The sequence below is a fragment of the Phasianus colchicus genome, chromosome 12 (assembly GCF_987193195.1).
Source record: "Phasianus colchicus chromosome 12, bPhaCol1.hap1.1, whole genome shotgun sequence".
Lineage (NCBI taxonomy): Eukaryota > Metazoa > Chordata > Aves > Galliformes > Phasianidae > Phasianus > Phasianus colchicus.
The window spans coordinates 6,016,997-6,041,896 of NC_143447.1; the positions used below are offsets into that span (position 1 = coordinate 6,016,997).

Consider the following 24,900-nt stretch of genomic DNA (forward strand, 5'->3'; position numbering starts at 1 on the left):
TTTATTATATAAGGTACTCAGCAGTGGTATATTAATTTCTGGTGACTCCAAGCAGGAATGTAATTCCTAAAGCAGTGAGAGTAAGGAAGGGTGTGATCAAGGGCGGTACATCAATGAGGGTAGGTGAAAATATAAAAGAATGTACAAACATGACTGTTATCCTCCAATGAAAACATTGCTGTGAAGAGTTCAAGTTTTGAGTATAAAGACAAGCTCTTTTTCTAATTCTCCTATGTTTTCAATTATAAAGATCTGGTTGATTTGTTTCCTCATAAGGTGTGTGCTTTTGTTGAACACTGGAGGATTTTCATGTTTGTTTCATAGTTCTAATCCAGGTGCACCTAATCTTTTGACAGGTAACACGTGTTTACCAAACAATGTCAAATCCTCTAAGCAAGCTTTCTGTGCTCAACAGTTCCCACACCCATTTCATTCTGGCAGACAATGGTACTCTAGGTAAATATGGAGCTGAAGTGAAGTTACGACGTCAATTGGAAAAACACATTTCTCTCCAGAAAATTAATACACGTAAGTACAGTGGGGCAAGTTGTAAACATAGCACATTAAGGGAAGGGAGGGTAGAAGGACTAGAAATACTTCATGGTATTGAAATTAAGTGTTTCTACCAGCTCTTCCTAGCAGGAGTTTCGGGACTGTGAGACTAAGGTAGACATACGATGTCTGAATAGTGATGGAAGAACCCACGTCTAACATCATAGAAAACCCAGAAAAGTAAAAGAAAATGACATAAAAGAAGGATGAAAAGATTGAAAAATAATAGTGATATGAAGGTTCAAAGCAGTAAGAATTTAAAGAAAGGAAAATATAAAATATTTATGCATTTCTGGAAAGAATTCTTAAGCATCAGTAAACGCACAGAATGAGATGATCTTCTGCACATCCCATTTATGGGAATCCTCTTTATCTCTGTGGCTTCTGATTCCAGGTGTTATTACAAAAGGTTTTTTTTTTTCTCTTTTGTATGGATTGGTTTCATTTGAAATATTGCACTTAAAATTCTGTGATCTTCCCGACATAGCTCAGCATTTTTACTTTTCACATTGGTGTTTTTATATTTTGAGTTTCATGTAGTTTTAAAATTTATGTCAGTTAACGTCCTCTCTAAAACAATTTTCTAGATTTGTTTTCATCATTATTTAAGGAAAATGCATTTTAAATGACATTTTTACTGAAAAAATTAGAGATGAAATAAATAAGAAATGCTAGTAATGATGGCTTTCTAGCAAGTTAAAGTAAATCAGAGATGATAAAGAGAAATGTATTAGTCTTAGATTCCATACTTGAATTAAAAGCTGCAGGAAAATAGATATCAGTTCTACAAGCCGTCCTTCTGATTTATGAGAAATGCCTTCAGAGGTGGGGTAGGCCCATAAAAATAGGAAAAACAAAGCATTCAGGATGCTAATTGCATTGTGCTGTACAAAAGTTTCCATTAGGGTTTAAGTTATCTTTACAGTAGAGCAGAAAAATGGAGTGCTGGGTAAGACTAAAGATACATGTAGAGATCTGCTGGAAGATATCTAAGCGTTCTGGATAGTCTTCACATACTCTTTTTAACCTCCAGTTAGCTTAAGAAAGTTGACTCACCAAAACTATGCCCCTTGCCTTTGAGCATGGAGACAGTATCACACACTGTTGCCCCCAGACAGACATTTGAGATGGCTAACATGGCAATGCTTTTAACATCTTTGTCTTCTGCAGAAGTGCTGGGAGTGTTGTAACATTATTAAAGAGAGCACTGGCTTGGAAGATAAGGAAGTCAGGGCCCAGAGGCAAGATGTTTTGTGTTATTTCTTTTGATACCACTTTGGGCTGGGGATATTGGTTCTGATTTAAGTAAGAGATTTTTCACAAGAGGGGCAAAGTTGGGATATTTGAATTCTGTAAAGCTTTGCAGTACATTTACTAGTAAAAATGTACAGAGAGTTGTTCTGTTTGTTTTTAATCACTTCAAGCACTAGCACCTCTTCTGGAAATTTTAGCAGTAGTCACTGAGGATTTCATGGACACAGAGGCCAGCCAATGCTCTGTGACTACTCCTTATCAGAGCTGGGGTATATTGACAGGAGGATGTCAGGAAGCTTCTGCTGTTACTATCCATGGTGTTCCCATTCTTCAGAGAGGAATGAGAACATGAAGTCAACTGTACCAAAAAAAAAAAAAAAGTGCATCTTACTTACGAAACGCTGGTCATTTTACAGATTAAGAACTGAATTCAAATGCTTACAGTGGGGGGATTAATCCCCCTTCAGGTAATGTTTTGTCCTTCATTTCCCCATGTGATCTTGTGACTGAGACTACTGAGACTGTGTGACCTGTGGGCTTCCCTTTGTCATCCTATGCCTGGAGATCACAGTGAGGCAGGGACAGCAAAGGGATGCTCAGCTGTCGTCTCTTCCATCGGCCAGCCATCTCAGCCTCATGATAAAGACACCAAATTCATACTTCTATCTTAGGAGAAAGCATAGGCATAGGTTACCTTACTGAAGACTTCCTGTAGGTAACCAAGGAAGAGTTAAAACATTAAAGACATAGTAGCAGGGAGCCATTCAAGTAACAGTGGAGCTAATGAAGTAACAGTAGGATGGTGTTTAGCTGGTTTATCTGTGCATGGTGTCTGTTGCAAGAGAGTACACACAGTTCACCATTTGTCTGGTCTGGTGGTGTGTTGTGTATCACTGTTTTTGTATTCTCTCTCTTTTTTTTTTTTTTTTTTTTTGCTTCCAGCTGCCTTCATCTTAACACCCAAGTTTTCCTTTTTTTCCCCCCAATTCTCTCCCCATCCCACTGTGGCAGAGATGCAAGCCAACAGCTATGTGGAGCACAGCTTCCTACTGTGGATTAAACCACATTATAACTGCAAAGAGACTTGCTGTTTTCATTCTGAGACTTTGAAACAGTATACAGACACCTTCCTTGGCACTGGCTGTGAAATAAGCATATTTTTTCCTAACTGTTCTGGTTTTAGGTGATTCTGTAACACAGAAAATCACATCCCTTCATATCAACCTCTTAAGCTCAGTTTCAATTACACTTCTTTTTTGTTTCTGCTCTTCTGTTTTTATTTTCAGGGCTGGGACAAGGTGTTCCTGTAGTTGGGCTTATTGTGGAAGGTGGTCCCAATGTTATCTCCATTGTTTTGGAGTGCCTACGAGAAGAACCTCCTCTCCCTGTAGTGATTTGCGATGGTAGTGGACGAGCATCTGATATTCTGTCATTTGCACACAAGTATTCAGAAGAAGGAGGGTAAGACTGTGAGACTTTCACTAAAACTGTGTCTTGCTCAGGGGAGACAGTGAGGGATTATGCCTTGTTTTTCTGGAAAAAAAGCTCAGATACAAAATGTTCCTAACAGAGGTATTCTGCTGTCAGATTTTGTTGCCTGTTTGATCTTTTCCTTGGTGTTAATGAGTAGTAATTGTTACTACTTCAAATGAATTTGACAGCCTATTGACATAAGCTTGGTCTCAGTGCAGCACACTGTCATACAAGATCCATCAAAATTTGTTGCATGATACTTGATGCTGAGTTGGATGCTTTGGAAGTGAGGAACAAGTGGTTCCCAGAATTACTCCTTTTCTCAGGTTAGAGCTGAGTTTTAATAGTTCATGTATTTGCAGAATATGTACTGCCTGCATCTAATGTGCTGTATGAATGACATTCGTGCTCCAAGAGTGCCAGATTGAATAAATGTCAGGCTTTCTTCTTTTGCTTTTTCTTGTGTCTTTGATATTTTCTGCAGAGCGGTGCTGCCATGACCAGAGCCAAACATTTGTCTGAAGCATTCTGCTTCACTGCTCATATGAACCTGCAACAATAGCTTTTAATGCAGTGTTTTGTGGAATTTGTGATTTTTACAGTTGGTTGTCTGCTGTTGTCGGTAGAGAGTACAATTTGTTCAAAGAAGATACAAAACCTATAGCATAAAGCTCATCTTCTCTGCAGAGTATAAAATCTCTCCTGATAGATACTCCAAATGGAAGCAGAATAGTCCATTTTCTATTTCAAATGCTGCTTTTCCCAATCAAATAACATCTTCTCCATACCAACTGTTAATACAGAATCAGCTGAATTATTAATTACAGAATCACTGAAGAAATAGTTTGTTTCCATGGCTGAAGTTGGAGCTTATATTGGACTAAATATTAACCAAATAACTGTTATTCTCAAACAGTGCAGATGTTATGTGCTTGAAGTGGGAAAGCAGCTCTGATGCTGGATTTTTGGGTTTACATATAGTACAGCTTTAATCCTACCAACAGAATCTATGATATGACATCTCTCTTTGTGTTGAACAAGCCTCCTTAGATTAGATCAAACTTTCTTTTTTTTCTTTCTCATCCATCCCTCTTTATCAGCACACAGAAACTGAAGGAGCTTTTAAGGATCAATCTGTTTGAGATCTGCTCGCTGCATGACTCTCTTCCCCAATGCACATGTTACACTGTCCAGTTGTCCTTTCCAATAATGATGATGAGATAAATGTATTCACCTGGTAACGCAGGTCTGTAGTGAGAAATTTCTGGCATCCCTTCTGTCAGATTACAAAGAATAATTTTCTCACAATGAACTTTGAATTTTACTGCACTTGGCAAGCTCAGCTGTCTCACTGATCTGATTGTCTGCTGGTAATATTTGCTGGTACCTGAAAATACTTGTATTTTATAAGGAAAACAGTCAAAATGGATGGCCTCTGTTTCAGACTGCTTTGAGAGATCAGATGTTTCTGATCTTTGCTGAAATTCTTTCAATCTAATTTTTTCTTAGATCATCTTTGTTTTTTGTATTTCTCGGGTGTGCATTTTGAGGTTTCACATAATCTAGCAACTAAACTCTCTGTTTAAGAGGTAAAAGATAACCAAGGTGACATACTGCTAGTGTGAAATATTGTAGTGTTTTTGACTTCATGCAAAGAATCTTGCAACATTTAGAGGGAAAGATGCATGTCCAGTAAAGTGTACTGCTGAAATTCTGAAGGCTGAACTTAACAGAAGTATATATACACAGTCACAGAAAAAATAAGAGCCATCTTGTAGTACAGAGATTCCATTCCAGGGCAACAGGATAGTTGAAATTCCTTGCCAGTTTTTAAATCAATATTGAAGGGCTGAGATGCACAAGAGCCAGGGTACAAATATCCTGATTACTGTTATTTTTTTTGTAAACTTCACAACCTTTCCATATTGAATGCCAAAATGTTGTGTGTTTTAATTTATTTTCAAATGAAATCACTGCTCTGGTGCATGAAAAATTATGTTTCTCAAGCAGCAGACCTTCCTTACACATATACTAATTCCAACAACATCTTGTTTTGTGTCTCCTTTATCATTTAGGATAATAAGTGAATCTCTCAGGGACCAGCTTCTAGTAACCATCCAGAAAACCTTCAACTACAGCAGGAGTCAAGCTCATCAACTGTTTATCATTCTGATGGAATGCATGAAAAAAAAGGAACTTGTAAGTGTCCTAAAAGTATTTCATGAATATAATTGCTATGACCAGACTTTTGCAAGTACTTTAAAGTGTGACTCTCCCAGAGTTACAGTTCAACATTTTTTTCTTTCTTGAGACCCATAAGTATACATGATAATGCATTCATAAACCTAGACTCCTAGAAATAGAGATTTTGTCTTCTGGAAAGCCTCTAAAACCAGCTCCAGATTCTTCTCCTATGTAAGAAATAGAGTCTTTTTCTACAAGACCCCAAGTCTAAGTATGGACTTCCAAAAAGTAGACTAAGACACTCAGATAAATGCATTTTAAAAAAAGCATCAACTGCAGAAAGTACAGGAAAGATTAGTGGAGAAAGAATTCCTAAGAGTAAGAAATGTTTAGGGGGCATCATTACAGTTTTCGTCTTCCAATGCCAACAAAATGGGCTATTCAAGTCTTTAAAAGAAATTGGAAAGTGTAGTGTTCTTGATGACCCCAGTTGTGCATGATCCTGGTTTACAACAGGCCTGTTCTATGTACTGTACCATTCAGTGTGATTCATGCCTGTCTAGCATAACTTAGCTGCAGAAAAAAGTGTGCTCAGGAAAAGAAATTCTTCAATGTTCACGTCTGTTGAGAAAAAAGTCTTGAAATTGTGTTCACTGTACCTTTGCAGTTTTTGAGTGGTTTCTTCTGTCTAATTGTCCTGGTGAATTTTTGTAAATATGATCTTTCCTGTGAGTTTTGATAGAATTCCATTTCATTCTTTTATCTTAAGCAACTGCTTTTTAATAGCACACAAACAGTTTAATACGTTTTTATATGGTTTTCAAATTACAGCTGGAACAGATACAGCTGACAGATTTATATTTTTTTGCTTAAGTTGCATATTTCTATAGATAGAAACAAGAGAATTAGCACATCTTTCTCCTCAGACCATGATTCTTTGGGTTGCCTAATTCTATCACTAGGGAAGTGATGGCTATAACACAGGCATTGGTAAAGAAAATATTTTAACCCTGAAGCTGAGAAAAGGAAGTTTTTTAATTTCTTAGGAAAATTATGTTTCATGCTCCCTCAATACTAAGTGTGTTTTCCTTCTGCAGAGTGCTCATCTTCTGTCTCTAGTCAGCTTAGAAGCAAACCATTATCTAATTTCTTCCCAAGCTTAATATAGTACACAATAAATGATCTGTAACTTTCTCCTTAGAATTTTAAATAAACAGTGAACAGTATTCCTTACAGCACATACTCTTCACTAAGGACTATAGTTCTGTTTGATAGAAGTAATTGTTTAATTGTTCTGTACATCCTGCTATATTACCCAAAGATATACTGAGGGAAGAAAAAACAGTATTTTCTGTGCAGTGTCTCAATTTCAGCTGGGATGGAATAGTTTTCTTTGGAGTGTCTGGTATGATGCTGTGTGTTTGGTTCTAGGAAGAAAATAACATTGATAACACACTGATGTTTATAGTTGCTGCTAAGCAGTGTGGTACAGAGCCAAGCCATTCTTAGCAAAGGACCAAGGAACTGGGAGGGAATAGAATTAGGACACCTGAATTAAATTGTCCAAAGGGACATTCCATACCATATGGCATCATGCAGAAGGATTTTTGAAGGGAGTGGGAGTTGATCTTTTTCTCTTCTGCTGCTCAGGGGGGGCCAGCTGGACGTTGGTCAGGGGGTGGTAAGCAATTGCTTGTCCATTACTTGTTATGTACATTCATATGTCTATGAATAGTCCTAACAATCATCCTTTTCCTTGTCTCTGTCTTAGTAAACAGTTTTATCTCAACCATATGTTGTACTTTTTTTTTCCTGATATTCTCCCACATCTCACTGGAAAGGGGAGAGTGAGCAATTGACTTTGTGGTGCTCGGCCACCTGCTGGGTTAAACCACAACAGCTTGTTACTTAACATGATGATCCTGCATATGGCATCAGCTGGTGCTAAGCTCAGCACTATGATTCTCATCATAATACAAAGAAACTTCCCAAAATTGGTACATCAGGCTTTGTGCTGGTCCTCATTTCATATGGGCAGTTCCACAGTGATGAAAATTCCAACCAGGCATTATTTTTACATTTTTCTTGAGTAATTAAATGATTGAAATTAGGAAATAACTTCCATCAGATTAGAATCATGCCTGGTGCCCCAATCTCAAGAAGAGTGTACACATCCTCCAGAAATCTAGATAATCATCTCCTCTGGATGAACTCTGATTCTCTGAGATGTTCAGATCTATTGCTCAACACTCTTTAATTCTCATTAAATAAAAAGGCAACTAGCAAATAATAAAGAACACTTAAGTTGTGAAGAAGCTTAATGATGTTTGCTATTTTTTATTTCTTCTGCTTTGGAAATATGGACACTAAAATTGTTTTGAAAATTTTCAAGCAGTAAGTCAAATCACTTCTTAAGGTATGATGCCAATGTATTATCTATAGACATACCATTAGGAGCCTACCTTTTCATGCATAAAGCCTGTACAAATTAATGTCATTTGGAGATTTTGGCTGAGTCAAAAAAATGCGTGAAAGAATATGCCCAGTGACTCTGAGGATTTATCTATAAAGCCATTTCTGACCCCTTTCAGGAAGGAGTCCTAAGATAACTGAAATGAGATAGGATTAGAGTGTGGGCATCTGTGTGAAGCACTCACTAAGTTCCTTGCAGTGTTTCTACTAGTTTCATGTTCTCCACATTCTCCAAAAAGCTGCCCATTTCCTGAGATTATGCTTGGTATTTACTCATGCTTCCAGCTTTTCTACATAATGTTCATCTCAGCTGCCAAGGAATACTTGCTTATATATCTATAGGTTTCAAGATAACTTAATATTTAAACGTTCACCAGTTGTTTTTCATGTCCTGTACAATATAATAGCAGTCTGTTCTCCTAATTGTCCTTTCTTCTTTCCCATATTCTCTCCGATGTTCTTCTCACCATTGTTCACTAAATCTGATGCTTTATTCCCTTTAGCACTGGGGGATTCCTGCAAGAAGAGAAGGACCATTCTGAGTTTTATCTCTGTTTTTTTATTTCAGACATATTCTGATACTACTTAATTTTTGAGTTCATAAAGGCCAGATTTCAATTTTGCTGCATATATTTAAATACTTTTGTCGGAACTAAATTCTCTAAGGACTCATCCACCTGCCAATGCTACTTGGAGCAAAATACAACAAACACTGTATTTTCTAATATTGCAACTCTGTGTTGCAGTCAAATACTTACCCATCTGTTTGTATTTTACTTCTGCAAACAGAAGTTTGATTAGCATACTCAGCTTATTATTATATGAAGTCTTTCCTAGAGAAGCTCCAGGGGGACCTTATAGCAGCCTTCCAGTACCTGAAGGGAGCCTACAAAAGGCTGGGGAGGGACTTTTTGTTAGGGCAGGTAGTAACAGGACAAAGGGAAATGGTTTTAAACTTGAAGAGGGCAGATTTAGACTAGGTATTAGGAATAAATTCTTTACTGTGAGGGTGGTGGGACACTGGAACAGGTTGCCCAGAGAAGTTGTGGATGCCCCCTCCCTGGAAGCACTGAAGGCCAGGCTGGATGAGGCTGTGAGCAGCTTGGTCTAGTGGGAGGTGTCCTTACCCATAGCAGTGGGGTTGGAACAAGATAGTATCTAAGGTCTCTTCCAACCCAAACCATTACATGATTCCATGATTCCAGTAATATGAATGTACTACTAATATATTTATATGTCTATAGTGCCAAGATGAATTCTGTACTTTGCTTTCATCAGAAGTCAAGTTGGTTGTAAGTGTAACTACAGTAAGTTGATTATAAGTCAGCCTCTCTAGATGAACTAATAGAGAAAAGAGAACCAACAGCTGCCTTAGCCAAACTGCTTCGAATTTAAAAATGCCTATCAGCAAAATTCAAATGCTGACTGCCCAACCTAAGCAGGCTTACAAGCTGCATTTGATTATAATTATGTCTGCTTTCTTGTTCTGTAATACAACTTTTCCTTTAATTCTTTTATGTCTTCTTGTTGTTGCGGCAAACATTTATCTTTGTGTAGAAGTAAAATCTATTCAAAATGTTGAAAAAATTGCTATTCCCACTACTTAATGCTGACATCTACTATGCAGAGATGTTTTTGGAAAGTGAAAGATTGTTGGTTTGTTGTCTCTATTCAGAAAGAATATCATTAATATAGAATACACTTTTGAATTATTCATTGTTTAATATGTAGCTCCTTTAATGGCTAAGCTTTGTAGGAATTGCTGTTTTTAAAGGCAAAGAATTGGAATGGACTCAGTTAAGCAAATATGACTAGAAATATCTGATTTTTAAATTAATTGTATCTGTCCTGCTGGTCAGTATGTGGCAAACAACATCATTCCGAAATTTTCGAGTGTTATGGTCAATAACATTAAAGCCATCATAGTTATTTCAGGTAGTTTGTGTTTCCTTTTTCCAGGTTGGCATTTCTCTTATTACTGCAAAATATGAGAAAATTATCGGTTTGCCATGACAGTTTTGTTTCTGTTTGTGAAAATTCTGGGGTTTGGTGAAGAATGTCAGCAAGTTTATCATATTTAGGTGTAGGGATTAGTTCGGGAACTCTTTTGAAAAAGTTTAAATCAAAGTTTTTGTAAAATTGTAATTTCAAAAGGAAAAAATTAGTGGAAACTGGATGTTTTAAAAAATGTCAAGCCTTAGAAAATAAACCTTTACCATTCTGCTCTATTTTTATTTGTATTTGTATTTTTTTCCTATCTGTACACTTAGTGTCCATCTTTCGTATACTGTAATTCTGTGTTTTGGTTTAATGCTGTCTTTTAGATCACTGTGTTCCGTATGGGGTCTGAAGGGCAACAGGACATCGAGATGTCTATCCTAACTGCTCTCCTCAAAGGTGGGGTGGATGTATACTGTGATTCCTAAAAGATCAAGTCTATACACTGCCTGACATTCACTCTAAGTATTTAAATTTTGGGTATATTTTCTTTTATTCAAAGCACTAACTTGAAAATACTTGACTGAAACTCAGACCAGCTCAAAGTATAAAATCTAGACTGAAATTTTTGTGTGGCTTTCTTCACCTGAGAGCCTGGAATGGAAATGCTGCCAACAGCTATACTGATATTTCAGCACATTTTATTGCAGTCCTTGCACATATTAATAAAGATAGAAGAAATGGTAGGAAGATTAGAAGACTGGATTTTTCCAGGCCTCAGATTGTATTCTTTAAGCCTTAGGGCAAAACTTAGGATCAGTTCTCAGTTTATTTGGAGCGTGTTATGTTTGCTGAAACAACATCTGTTTTCTGTCTGAATATTTATAGTTGATAGCAGGCTCAGTATGAGAACACTGAAGTCCCTAATGCTAAGTAAGAGATAAAGAGAGGAATTATTGTGCTCATATCTACAGCATCAGCCAAGGGCGCTGTGTGAAGGAGCCTTTTAGAACAGTTTAATGTCTATCTTTAGCCACAGAATACAAAGTCAATCTGGAGCTCTAAGGGAAATAGAGAGACAGTCTGGTTAATCCTTTTGAAATTAGGATTATGAGGTCAAATGGAAGATGCTGGAAATTGGTTTGGTGCATGCACCACTTTGTAGTAGAATTATTCTTGTGATAATAAGCTTGCTGGTTTTTAATTCTTGGGAAAGGGAATTGCAGAAGGTTGTTCAATTATGTTTCATCATGCATGAAATACCAAATGTTGGCATGTTTCTGTTTAGGTACCAATGCATCTGCTCCAGACCAGCTCAGCTTGGCTTTAGCCTGGAATCGTGTAGACATTGCACGCAGCCAAATCTTTGTTTTTGGACACCACTGGCCAGTAAGACCATGTTATTTGCTAAAAATTGAAAATAAGTTGTCAAATATTAACTCCCTGGATTTTGTTGGCGGGAGGAATATTATTGAATTATTGTTTATGATGAGCTGATGGAGGGCATTTCATTAATTAAGAATGACCTGTTTGTTTTGAAATTTACTTAGGCTGCCACTTGCAAAAACTTAATTGTGAAAAAAGAAAAGCAACTTTGCTTTTTATCTCAATGACACGTGCTGGTAGTTGCTGAAGTCTCTAACTACCTGTTCAAGTATGTATCAAGGCTGAATTTCATAGAGATGCTTTGATGTAATTGCATGTCTTGCTTCCTTTATAGCTTTGAAAATGTCAGTTTGGATTAATGGAGCAAAATGTAGATAGCCAAAAGAAACCACTGCCGAAAACACCTCTGGCAGTGCTGTGCCAAGCAAACTTAGAAACAGTTCTTTAGTAAAGCTTTAGTTTCTGCAGTAAAATTTTCCTTCTCACAATTTTAGAATGTGGTGCTGCTCTGGTTCAAATCAATGGTGAATCATTGTGGTGTCTTTGTTTATCAGTATAACTAAAATACTCTAAGCCACTTCCATTTCACTGTATTGATGCTTTTTGCTTTACTGCTTGAACCACCTGGTGTTGAATTACCATAGTGTTATGAAAAAATCAGCCTGAACAAGATAAAGTTGACTCCAAGGATTTTTTTTAAGTTAGACGTCTTTCCTGAAACTATACAATAAAATGAACACTATTTGTGTGTGTGCTTTATGTAATGTTGAGATTTATTTCATTTAGAAGCCTGTGTAATTAAAATTCTAACGAATGGTGCTGCAGATATTGCTTTATTTCTTTACTTATAGTAATGTTTTCAAAGATCATTGAAATGCTTGCAAAGAGAGAATTAAATGATCCTAAATATTATAAAATATTAGTTGTATAAAAGATTTTGTTGAAATGAATGTCCCAGTCTCCCTAATTTTGCACTTAAATTCAGATGTACCACCTGGCAACTGAATCCATCTACTGTCTGTCCTATTTCATAACCATTCTTGGCAACGATCTGTGGATTCAGTGTCAGCTAATTGTGGTACATTGTCATTTCTAATCTATGAAGAATGTTTTTGGTCAGGAAGATTCCGCCTTTATTTTCTGTGAGTTGACAAATGCAGTTTTGTCCAGGCTTACAAATATTTCATGATAGCCAGAAAGAGAAGACTTTTTAAGGTGAAGAAAAAAAAGAGAAAACAAGCCTTGTTAAACGTTAAAAACAAACAAAAATACAGCAAGCTTGGTTCTCTTGTTTTCTGGGCAGGCACAGATGGTTGTAATCTGATGCACATGCAGGTTATGTAACTTAAGTGTTAGCTGGAGTAATTTAAGCCTCCATATCACAGACAAGTAGTGTCAAGATACTTGCACATGTGCCTTCCTGCTTTTGGTAGATAGCTTAGAAGGGGAAGGAATCAGAAGAGAGTAGATATGCCTGAAGAGTTATAAACATAAATACTGTCTGCAGAGCCTAAATTAACCAGTCAGGAGCTCTCTTTTCTCCTTCTTTTTGCTTCTGCAGTGTGGATGCAATTTGACATTATGCCAGATCCTTGTTAAACATTTATCCCACTTGTTGCTTTTTTTTTTTTTTTTTTTTTTTTTTTTTGACAACTGTAACATTTCCTGAGAGAAAAGAAGCTGAAGGGTGACACAATCAAGTAGTGTCTTTTCCCAGACGTCTCAGGTTGAGTTTTGGGAGGGGAAGCCTCTATGTTAAATCCCACCATACGCTGCTTACTTCACTACCTGACTTTCAGTGTTATTGACTGTATTAGAGATAACAGCTTGGGTTGGTTTTTTTTGTTTTTTTGTTTTTTTGTTTTTTTTTTTGTTTTTTTTTTTTGTTTGTTTGTTTTGGGTTGGTTTTTTTTGTTTGTTTTTAAATGAGTAAAACAAAAAGTTTCATGTACTTAAGAAAATGGTAATTTTAAGTAGATTGCATGTGCGAAGTGGTGACTGAGAAACAAGTTCAATAACAGTGAATTCATGAAATAGTGGTGGTACAATTAAGTAGATTTCTAATACTTGTGCATTATTAAATTAAGCCTTTAGGAAGTCTTACTGCTAGTGATGGTACGGCCCCTGAGAAGGAAAAGAAATCTCCAGCAGTTCAGACCAAAGCAGCCAGAGGGAAAGGAAAAGGGAAGAAAAAAGGAGGAAAAGTGAAAGAAGAGCCAGAAGAAGAAACAGATCCAAGGAAGCTTGAACTCCTGAACTGGGTGAGGTGAAAGTACTTGTATTAAAACTGTTGAAAAGTTTGATTGCTTTTTTTTTTTTCCCCTCTCTGTATGCCTATCTATTAGTTTGCAAAGGTGGGATTTACCCTTCTATGAAACTCTGTGGGAGACTGAATTATCCAGACAGTTCTAGTTTTTAAATGTCTTGCAAAATGGTGCAAGTAGTATTCTATCATCTATAAGAAAGATATGTATATCTGTATCCATATGAAAGGAGATTTTAAATAATCACTTCTAATTCCTCATAGGGTTTTAGTAGTTTCCAGTCTCACCTTTGTATTCCATTTGACAAATCCATTTTCTGTGCAGGAGTTAAATGTTTTCAGATCCCTCAGCCAAAGTGATTAAGCCGTCCTTGAAAACACAGAGAGAGGGAAACATAAATTTTCACTCTACAGAATGCTCATTTGCACATTTCCAGAGGATTGACAATAGAATTCTGCAGGGGTGCTGCTGTTCAGTTTGAGCCAGGAATGTTTCTCATCCTATGTGCACTACATGCAGCTGAACCACAACAGTACAAGTCAGTGCCTATCCGTTGCCTCCTTTTGCCTACGTTTATCAGAATGAAATGAGGACACTAGTGAACATCTTCGTCCTCCCTTTATAAGAATATTTATCAAGTAAAGGCAACTTAAATTTCACCTTTTCTAAGTGCTTCAGCTTCCATTTGCAGTAGATTAGAGTGTTTTGTTGTCTGAATTCAGGATCATACGTCAAGGGGGCTGCTGCTCAAGGCCTTTCCACCTTTCTCACTGCATTCTAACCCTTTAGACAATATTAAGAGATGATCCATTAGACTTTCTGGCCAACATTTTTGAAAGGCAATAGGTAAGTTGGTGAAGGAGGAGGAAGTGATCATTAATGAATGATTAGTCATCAGCAGCATACTTGGAAACCTGGGAATCTCTAAAGTAATGAAAATACTAATGGTTGTTGGCCAGATACATCTTCTCTGCTTGTGTAATCTCATGTTCTCTGTTCTGTGATTCAGGTGAATTCACTGGAGCAGGCTATGCTGGATGCACTGGTTCTGGATCGAGTGGACTTTGTTAAACTACTCATTGAGAATGGAGTTAACATGCAACATTTCCTCACTATTCCTCGACTGGAAGAACTTTATAATACTGTGAGTGAGTAGAAGCAAAAAACGTCCTGTGATATCTTTTCTACTGTATAGGAATCACCTTTTTCTTCTCTTCCTTCTGATATGTGCTTCTGAAATGGTTTGTTTTCTAAAAAGCTTTGAGTCTTGAGGTACACAGAAGGTGAATAGAATTAGAGGGAGCCACTGCTATTATGTGTAGTGTCCTGATGTTTCCCTACGTATGCACATTCCTAATGACTAAACTTGCAGCAGCTGTGACTTGAATCAAGGTTCCTGAACTACCACATAAATGGCTATAAGAAAAGGACTATGCAACTCTTGATTAACACTGTGTATGTCACTGTAGCCTAGGTCCTTATTTTCAGTCCTGTAGAACGTAATGGCACATAGTTGCCTTAAGTTCTTACAGTGTCATTTTTGTTTGTGTAAAATATGAATTGTTGAAGCTCTAATGGACAATAAATAATTTTTGTTTCAGAGATTGGGTCCTCCAAATACACTGCATTTGCTAGTTAGAGATGTGAAAAAGGTAAGCTTAAAAGCTGTGTTACAATTGCATAATTACATTAATGATATGAGTCAACAGTAAAAGCAAGCCTAGCATGAGTGAAATTAGATGATAGCTATTAAGAACTCAAAAGTCAAATGACTTTTCAATTGAAGTAAATAATGATATCAGTTGAATTTGGGGATGGCTGTATTGCACTGCTGGTAGTTGAAAATCTCGTAGTACTGTGTTGTATTATTTAAGATTTAGATATTTTTTCTTCTTCACAATAGACTCCAAATTGAGTACCACAAAGGAGGATTGAAAGGAAAGACCTGCTAAGTTTAGTAGAAGCTGCGCTCCCCAGCAAAGAATTTCTTCCCTTTTGTTTGTTGCATTGCATGTTTTTTAGTTTGCTCCCAAGTAATCCTACTTTTACTTGGGAAAAACTGTCTTGTCTCAGTGCTACGAATCCTAAATAATGTTGTTTGTTTCCACTACATTCTCATTAGTTCATTACCTATTGACTGGGTTATATATTTACTCTCATTGAGGTTTTGGAGCTTTTATTTCATAAAATTTAACTACAAGGAATAGTCTTCCTTTTTTTTGAAAGGAAACTCCCATTTATCCATGGAGATTTAAATGTGGGAATCGATGCAGTACTGAGTTAATGTATAATTCATATTGACATACTACACAGTTAAACTTATCTCATTTGGTGTTTGTCTTTTGATTGTCACTAATGTTTTTCTACATTCTGCTTTCTGTCTGTCTCTTCATTGCATTTTCATGGCTCACTCATTCAGCGGCAGTCTCGGGGATTCAGTTGGGTTAACATGGAGGTGATGTGTTTGCTTAGGATATAGTTCTTTATTGTAGCAACTGCTCAGTGGTGTTGTAGAATGAGTTACTGTCGTAGGATATAACTCAAACAATACAGCAGATTTCAGCTCATGTTTCTAGAAGAGTTAATGCAACTATCTAGCTCTTACATGTGATTGTGGAAATTATAGGCTTTTTTTTTTAATTCTGGGCTATGTATAAATCTAAATCATGATCTGAATTATATTCTTAACTCTGTAGGTAATATTGTGGCAAAATACAAATTTTTATAAAATGTAGATTGTGTCTGATCTTCATTATGAAATTAAGCAAATCATACTTTTATATTGGATTAATAATGATCAATATAAAGATTCACTTCACCAATATAGCTCTTGCAAACAACTTGGGCTTGTATTGGTGCTGATATAATGTACAAGTAAATTACAAATGAAAAATTGTCCTCAATTATAAATACTTCCAAAATTCAATCTGTCCCCCAAACATTTATTATGTAAATTGGTTCTCATTAATTTTGTATAAACAATCAGAGACTGAGACAAGTGTCTATAAATATTACTGCTGCACCAATATAAATTTCATGTATGTTATGTTTTCTTGTTCTAAGTTCTTATTTTGTTCTTTTGTTTGTTTGCTTGCTTTGGTAGGGAAATCTTCCACCAGATTATCATATCAGCCTAATAGATATTGGTCTTGTACTTGAATATCTCATGGGTGGAGCTTATCGCTGCAACTATACTAGAAAAAGTTTTCGGACTCTTTATAATAATTTATTTGGACCAAAGAGGGTAAGAATGAGTTAATTCTGGATGTGGCCATCATGCTGATGGTAAAAATAACTAGTACTCTGTTCCTTCATCACTGTGAAACACTACATGTCCAGTGCTAAAGAAATGCTGTAAGACTGATGTTGAACTTCTAGTAGTAAAGTTATGTAAGGATCCATAAAACACTTTAGTTAATAGAAGCAGCCAGCAGATGGTAAATACTTTGATCTGGAGGTGAACTGCCTTCTATTTAAGTAGTTTTCTATCCAAGTATTTCTAACTGCCATGCCTGCATATTTACTTCTTCCTTCTTTAAGCTGTAGCTTGATGTCATAACTTGAACTGTAAACTGTATTGGTCACATCAGGTCTGTTTTCCAAATAATTAAATAAGTTCCTGTAAGGAACTGCTCTGAGCATAAACCTTATTTTACAGAAACCACTGCAAACTCAGCAAAGTATGTCAGATCCATGGACCAATTATGAGAATATCAAGCTTGGACCCTTGTTAAACATTTTATTCTATGCAATTAGAATAATTCTCTTCATTAACTTACTTAAATTTTTTTGTTTGAATTGTGAGTTTTTGAAGATCAAATGAAGCTTGCTTACAAAAAGCAACTGCTTCAGATGATCAGAAGGCTACTCAAACCCCAAAGTAATCTATTCTGTAGCCAAGATATTGTATGTATATCTATCTATCTATCTGTGTGTGTGTGTATATATATATATATATATATAGTACTATCTAATTGACCATACAATTAAGCCTTTTACAGAAAATGTAAATCAGAGATTCCATAATAGAATAGAGGAAATATTTTTATGGAAAAGATTTGAAGATCTGTTGTATTTTTCATTTTTATTTAATGTTTCCCATGAGTACATTTACTCTGTTTCTGTTCAGAAGCATCATTTTTATTTTATTTTTTACTTTTTGTGAAAATTTGATGACTTTTATTCTCTTTGATGACTTTTTATTCTCTGATGACTTTTATTTAACTCTTCCAACTTAATCAAAAGATTTCAACTGAGTGCAGGATGGAAAAAATTTTCTAACCCATTGCCTTCCAGCAAATACAATTAAGGAGAAGATTAATTAATTGTACCATTATTGATACGGTTATTTAGAATAGAAAGTTTAATCAAAATGTGTTTTTCCTTTGCATTTTTTAGTTTTTGAATTTTGCCTCCTAACTAATTTTCTTTTCTATTTTAATATTTAGCCAAAAGCTCTTAAACTACTAGGGATGGAGGTAAGATGGTTTTATTGTAAAATACTGGTTTTATCAGTGTGTTTCTTGGTACAATTGTTGCTCTTGCTCTTAGCTTCTTCACTGTTGCTGTGGCTTAAAGTAAATTGCAGCTAGAGAGTATCTGTTTTGCAATCAGTCTATGAAGTATTTCTGACTTTATTTTGTTGGTATGGTCCTCAGAGCTGCTTAAAGCTTTGCTAAGTAATCCATAGGCAGTTTTTCAGCGCCATTATGTAATAAGACGTTCTTTGCTGGAATGTACTGTAGATTAAATAATTGAGATGTGAACATTGGTGATATTGAAGAGTATAGTCCAGCAGTACTGTGTGTAGGCAAATCCCCTTTAACTGTGAAAATAATTAATATACAAATGAGTTCTTATCATAGAGACAACATTTAAGTGGAGTGAAAAAAAAAATGTTGTGTGTTGTGTTGTGGCATGTTAAATGCTCTTTTCCACTTAAAAAATGTCTTTGCTAGCAGTGATGGCACTGTGCTTTGTAAATATGAGATGGAACTGAACCAAAACCCTGCCTCAATTACCTGTGTGCCTGCAGAGATTTTGAATTGATCAGGATCAAGTCTGAGATGATGCTTCAAAGCTCACTCATGGAAGCAGATGCTTTTTTTTTTTTTTTCCTAAAAAATGTATTAATATACTGTGGGAGGGCATTTATGTCAAGAGTCCAGGGACATTTCTCTATGAAGTATACTTTTATTAATGCTTTCATAGTATTCGAACACAGTATACGTACCTACTGCTTGTGTTACCTTTGATATATACTCTATATATTACCTGCACACAAAAGCCTCTATTTCCCCAAGCAGATAAGCAGCTTTCTTCTCCACAGTTGTATTTAATCTCTGTGATCAACTTCCTATTTTCTGACGGATGAAAGCCAAATGCTCACACCTCAGAAGTGCAGACCTGTTTGATCAGTGTTGATCACAAGTAGGTTACTTAGTGCTTCCCTAAAGGCACATTTTTATTTTTCCTATTTCTTCCAGTGGGAAATATTGTATATGGCACAAATTGACGCATTCTCTCCATTTGATAGTGGGTATAGCTCACTCCCTTCTTCCAAGAGGAAGAAAAGTTGAAATAAAAAATCAATTTTTCTGTTGTTGAAGAGGTCAGTAATTTGATGCATCTCCAATTTTTTGTCTTTCAGTTCCAGAGTTAAAAGCTTTAAAACAGGAAGTTTAGACTCATCAGTACTTTGTCCTTCCCACCCAGGGTTTTGTTCTGACTTGATTTTCCTACTGTGGGGAGAACCCGATTTTTGGCCTTTCATTTGAGATTTTATGTTCTGTTCTTCAAAGATGCTTTACACTTTAATCACTTGCATGCAGTTTAGGACCCCCTAAATTTTTTATAAGAAATAGAGGTCAACATTTGCAGTTCTTAGAACTGCTGAAAGAGAAATGCTTACTTAAGTGTTGAGCTGAAGAGTTTTCTTTGGAAACCTGAGGAGTAAGGCGGAAACCTGAATTTGGGTTTAAGTTTGGTTGTTGTAATAAAATGGTGCTGAGATTATTAGGCTGAGATTACTTATATGAACAAAAACTGATTCATAGAATTGTAGAATTGAAGAGTGGTTTGGGTTGGAAGGGATCTTTAAGATCATCTAAGTTCTGTAGGATGGAATTTAACTGCGGTCCTCTTCTGAGATCACAATGAAGGCCTACAGTGGTGATAAACTCTCTCTCTACACCTATATATGCAATGTTCTTCCTACATAATTTAAACCCTTATTTACCCAATCATGGTTTTTCTCCCTTCAGGATCCTGCTTCATTGTCAGTACTTCCCTTCAGTTACTCCCATGTTGGTTCCTGTAGTAATGGCCTATCCTCTCTATCCCTTTAAGAAACAGGATACTTTACCTTCTGTTTGCACAGCATACATAAGAGGAGATTGCTTATTCAAAGGTGAACACTCCCTTAAGTATCTTGTTGTTCTTAAGAATGCTGTCTGCCTGCCTTTTCCCCTTTGCATGTTAACCACTTTCTCTACCTGCATGTCAGTCTGAATACTGCTTTGATACCTGTAAGATATGCAGCACTGTTCTTCAAGAATGGATACAGATATATCAAATAAAAACTTAGAGTAGAACCTTTATAGTGAATTCAGGTTTGGTAAAGCTCCATTTACACTGCAGAAGAATTCATTAAATACTAATTCCTTATCACTCAAATGATGCAATTACACATGCAGTAGAGATCCCCTAGCAATGCAGTGTGAAGTGCTGGCTTCAGAACAATAAAGTTCTACTGTACGTATCCAAGATAAGTAACTTCTAATTAAGTGTGTAAAAAGTGGTTCTCTGAATAAAACATTCACCTGTGTTAAGTGTGCTAGCCCAATGCATGCTTGGTCACATGTTTGTCATATTTTTATTTCCATTGGCATTCATTACAGCAAGCAACAAAAAAGGCATAACTATTAATATCATAACCTCTCGATATGCATTTAGTTTATGGTGTCATCAAATCAGATGATAAAGATTGGTATTAAGAGTTTTTCTTGTTTTCTTCCCAGGATGATGAGCCTCCTACGAAAGGTAAGAAAAAGAAGAAGAAAAAGGAGGAAGAGATTGATATTGATGTGGACGACCCAGAAGTGAGCCGCTTTCAGTATCCATTTCATGAACTGATGTTATGGGCCGTGCTGATGAAAAGGCAAAAGATGGCACTCTTCCTTTGGCAACGAGGGGAGGAAACTATGGCCAAAGCACTTGTTGCTTGTAAGCTGTACAAATCTATGGCGCATGAGTCTTCTGAAAGTGAACTGGTGGATGACATCTCTCAGGATCTGGACAACAACTCAAAGTTAGTAGTTACAGAGCATAGTATATGTCTCCTGATACAGGAAATTGTCTGACCTGCTGAGAAGCTTGATTTTTAGTACAGTACACTTAATTTCCAGAATGTAGGTTCAAAGAATGCAGTCTGGAGCCTGTTTATCAACAGTAAAAAAACCCAAACTTTTGGCTCGCAGTCTAAAGGTAATGCTAGCAAGAAGATCTGTGTTGTTTTTTTTCTGGCAGTACATATTCTTTCTTCACCTTTTCTCTATAAAACTAACTAGTTTGACTTCACAGTGTTATTTTGAGGGTGTGCTTATATGAATTAAGGGCCATCTGATGATCTAGGTAAACTGGTCTTAAGATGTCATTTGGTCTAAGCTAATTCTCTCTAGTTCCAAATTTGTTTGGAACTTCTGTAAACTATCCCAAATCAAGCCTGAGATTCTATTGCTCTTGTCATTGTGTATAGAAAAACATAACCCCATATGAACGAAATGAAAATCCCAACTGCATGCAAACACAGATTTCTAAATCAAACTTCACTAGACTGATCTTGTTACAGAGATTTTGGCCAGCTGGCTGTTGAACTCTTGGATCAGTCCTACAAACACGATGAGCAGATTGCCATGAAACTACTGACCTACGAACTAAAAAACTGGAGTAATTCTACCTGCCTGAAGCTGGCTGTGGCAGCTAAACACAGGGACTTCATTGCTCATACGTGCAGTCAGATGCTCTTAACAGATATGTGGATGGGACGACTACGTATGCGGAAAAACCCAGGCCTTAAGGTATTTCTGTTCTGCATTTGCTTTCAAAGATACAATTTGTTGCACATAACACTATATTAGATATAGTGTATGCATAGAAAAAAAGGCTTATTAATTAAAGATGCTTTAAGAACGTATCTGTTTTGAATCTCTCTTTTTTTTTTTTTTTTTCCAAACTCAGGAAATCTAAGGAACAACATACCAGGACAAAGGAAAATGACGTATGAAAAAGAACTATGAAAAGCTTAATATGATTGGATCTGAAAGCAAAGTTGTAGCTTTCAATGAATGATAAAATCTGTTCATTAAAAACATGAAACTCAGATTAAAAATTAGTTAGTAGAAGCAAAAGTATCTTCTCTATGGGTACACACAGTGGGATTAGAGAGAAAAGAATCTACACTTGGACAGATTCTTAATATTGCTCCAAAAGACACAAAATTAAGATTCAATTTTGATAACAATCAAATGTGTGAAATCACAGTGTGTGAAATCATGTGATTTTTATTCTTCTCTTCTGTGATTCAATTATTTTGTACCTTGTACTGATTTTTATGCTTCCTGATCAGTGGGCCTGCAGAAAAAATTTAGAAAAGAGTAATGTGAGAAGGCTGTCACAAAATACAAATATGAGTGAACCATTGTCATGGAAACAGAGCATTGTTTGTTTGTGTGTGAGAGTTTGTAGGTGAATATACTCTTCTTTGTTATATAAGGTAGTTGCTGTCATCCTTGTAAAGATCTATCATGATGGTGCTATCATCTGCTGATGTTCTAGTTTTGTTGCCTGCATTCCTCTCCTCTTTAACTTTTTTTCTGTACTTATGCCTGTGTTTTTATATCTCTGCATTCTCATATAGTAGAACTCTGGGTGCTATCTGCACAGCTCCTTATACTTTCACAAGTTTTTTAACTATAAAAATTATAATTACAGCAGTTGACTAAAGTAACTATAAAGTCCAGGAAGAAACCTGAAATGCTTTGTCAACTGCTACTGTTTCATTTCTCTGGTCAACTCTAATTCTAGAGCACATTTTCTTATGTGCAGTGTATTTATGAAAATGGAGTCTTTCAATTGACAAATTATTGATTACGCTTCTTAACTACTACAACTACCAACATTATTTTTGTAGGTTTGGAGATAGAAGAGTATCTTGAATGCTGTGCAAAAGAAAAAATTAATTATCAGATTTGCCTTTTTATGAAATCTATTAGTTTAAATAAATATTGCAGTCTGAGTTGAATTCTTTCTTGTTGAACAGGTTATAATGGGGATTCTCTTCCCTCCAACCATCCTTTTCCTAGAGTTTCGCAGTTACGATGATTATTCTTACCAGACATCGCGAGAAAATGAAGAAGGCAAAGAAAAGGAGGAGGAAAATGTGGTCAGTACTGGAGTTTATCAGGAGCTTGTAACTTCTGGTTGTAAGAGTGCTAAGTTTCCTAACTTTTCTGTGCTATAGATCACACTGGATAAAATGTCAACTGGTTCAGTGAAGAGTATATAGGTTGGATTCCCAGGGCATACAAATTATCTGTATATTTGCAGATTTACTATAGTTCATAGTTTTTGTATTTTTAAAAAGTCAACAGGAAGTCTGTTGCTCAGAGGAAGCATTTGGTAGTTAGTGGTTGAGATTATAAATGAGAAAAGCTACTGTTTTTGATGTTGTATATTGGTGTAAACTGACAACTGTGGTTTTCTAGGATGCAAACGTGGATACAGGTTCCCGGAAAGGGGATGAAGAGAATGCAAATAAAAAGCAAAACAGCCTTCCAATTGGAACAAAGATCTATGAATTCTATAATGCTCCTATTGTCAAATTTTGGTTCTACACAGTAAGTCATGGTGATTAAATTGATAGTGATCACTTTTCTCATGCCTATGAAAGTTAAAGCTTTAATAGTAATGTAAAAATAATAACCACATAAAACATAAATAATTATTCAGGGAATCTGATGAGTAAAGCACTCTCTTTATTTAGAGAAAAATAGAGTGAAATAGAACAAATAACTGTAGCTTATGCTGTCACCTCCTAAACTCTTACACACTTTAAAGGAGGCTGCACAGTTCAGTCACTCAGTACAAGCTAATTTAGATCCTCTTGCTTTCTAAAGGCTTCTGGATCCTGTTCTGCTTTTAAATATACTTTAGGACCCAATAACCAATGCTGCAGTATCGGTGCTTGCCATTCACTCTGTCAAATGCAATCTTGATGGAAGCACAGATCCCTAAGGCTTAATAAAATCTTTTCTCCTATTTAAGTAATTAAAGCCAATCTGAACTACAATCATCTCATTTTCTTTTTAGCACATCAAAAAATATTTCCATTGTAATAAAAAATAAATATTCTTGCTACTGCTGAGTTTTGTGTGCCCTACATGAAGGATAATGTTTTCATTTTTTGCTAAGTTAGAACTTGTGGTATCTTGTATGTCATTATATTATGTAGGGTTTTTTTTGTTTGTTTTAGCACACTGAATAATTATCTATTTTTCTGAAGTCAGTGATAATAATTCAAAATATTAATTCCCACTGAATTTCAAATAAAAGTATTAAATATGATTTCATGGAGTAAAGAAATTACACTGTAGTATATTAAAAATGCCCCAGGGAAATGGGGCATGATTTAGAATGTTTTGGCATTATACTGCTTATTTCAACAAATAAGCAGCTGCCTGAATCATATCAAGCTGCTGGAGCTACCAGTTTGCATGGCAGCTGTAGTAGGAAGAGCATTGCAGTAAGCACACTTTCTTCAGAGAAGAAAAGCTTTTTCCTTTTACAAGTAGGTCTTCAGCACCTGAAACTGTCATGCATAGTCTATGTGTTCATGTGAATGTCACAAAAGTCTATAAAGGATTTCTTTTTTATAGATATCATACCTGGGCTACTTGATGCTATTTAACTATATCATCTTGGTGCGGATGGAGCGGTGGCCATCTGTCCAGGAATGGATTGTCATCTCCTACATTGTGACATTGGCTTTAGAGAAAGTAAGAGAGGTAAAGTATGGTCATACTTACATCACATAGCCATTGAAAAGAATTATCCAGTCCAACCCCCTTGCTAAAGCAACCCTACAGTAGGTTTCATAGGAAATAGTCCATGTGAGTTTTGAATACCTGCAGAGGAGACTTCACAACCTCTCAGGGCAGCTTTTTCCAGTGCTATGTAACCCCCAAATTAAAGACTTTTTCTCATGTTCGAATGGAACTTCTTGTGTTCCAGTTTGTGCCCATTGCCTCTTCTTCTCTTTCTGGGCATCACTGAAAAGAGTCTGGCCCAACGCACTTGACTCCTGCCCTTTAGATATTTA

At 36.1% G+C, this 24,900-nt stretch overlaps 1 protein-coding gene and 1 long non-coding RNA gene across 3 annotated transcripts in view; one reads left to right on the top strand and one right to left on the bottom strand.

The window, feature by feature from the left end:
- The window catches only part of TRPM1 (transient receptor potential cation channel subfamily M member 1), a 93,718-nt gene that overhangs the window by 51,277 nt on the left and 17,541 nt on the right, over window positions 1–24,900 (top strand). The window contains exons 9-23 of the mRNA XM_090148762.1: window positions 357–528; window positions 3,093–3,267; window positions 5,355–5,478; window positions 10,260–10,332; window positions 11,162–11,262; window positions 13,347–13,520; window positions 14,533–14,667; window positions 15,125–15,175; window positions 16,627–16,767; window positions 17,972–18,001; window positions 20,543–20,832; window positions 21,373–21,601; window positions 22,843–22,965; window positions 23,288–23,419; window positions 24,458–24,586. Coding sequence (XP_090004888.1) covers window positions 357–528; window positions 3,093–3,267; window positions 5,355–5,478; window positions 10,260–10,332; window positions 11,162–11,262; window positions 13,347–13,520; window positions 14,533–14,667; window positions 15,125–15,175; window positions 16,627–16,767; window positions 17,972–18,001; window positions 20,543–20,832; window positions 21,373–21,601; window positions 22,843–22,965; window positions 23,288–23,419; window positions 24,458–24,586 — 2,079 coding nt within the window. The remainder of the gene's footprint in view (window positions 1–356; window positions 529–3,092; window positions 3,268–5,354; window positions 5,479–10,259; window positions 10,333–11,161; window positions 11,263–13,346; window positions 13,521–14,532; window positions 14,668–15,124; window positions 15,176–16,626; window positions 16,768–17,971; window positions 18,002–20,542; window positions 20,833–21,372; window positions 21,602–22,842; window positions 22,966–23,287; window positions 23,420–24,457; window positions 24,587–24,900) is intronic.
- Window positions 5,504–24,900, bottom strand: part of LOC149916248 (uncharacterized) — a 40,800-nt gene continuing 21,403 nt past the window's right edge. For both annotated transcript variants that reach the window (XR_016470322.1, XR_016470323.1), the window contains exons 5-8: window positions 24,467–24,566; window positions 18,798–18,929; window positions 13,811–13,892; window positions 5,504–8,451 (exon numbers count right to left, since the gene is read on the bottom strand). This is a non-coding gene — a long non-coding RNA (uncharacterized LOC149916248). The remainder of the gene's footprint in view (window positions 8,452–13,810; window positions 13,893–18,797; window positions 18,930–24,466; window positions 24,567–24,900) is intronic.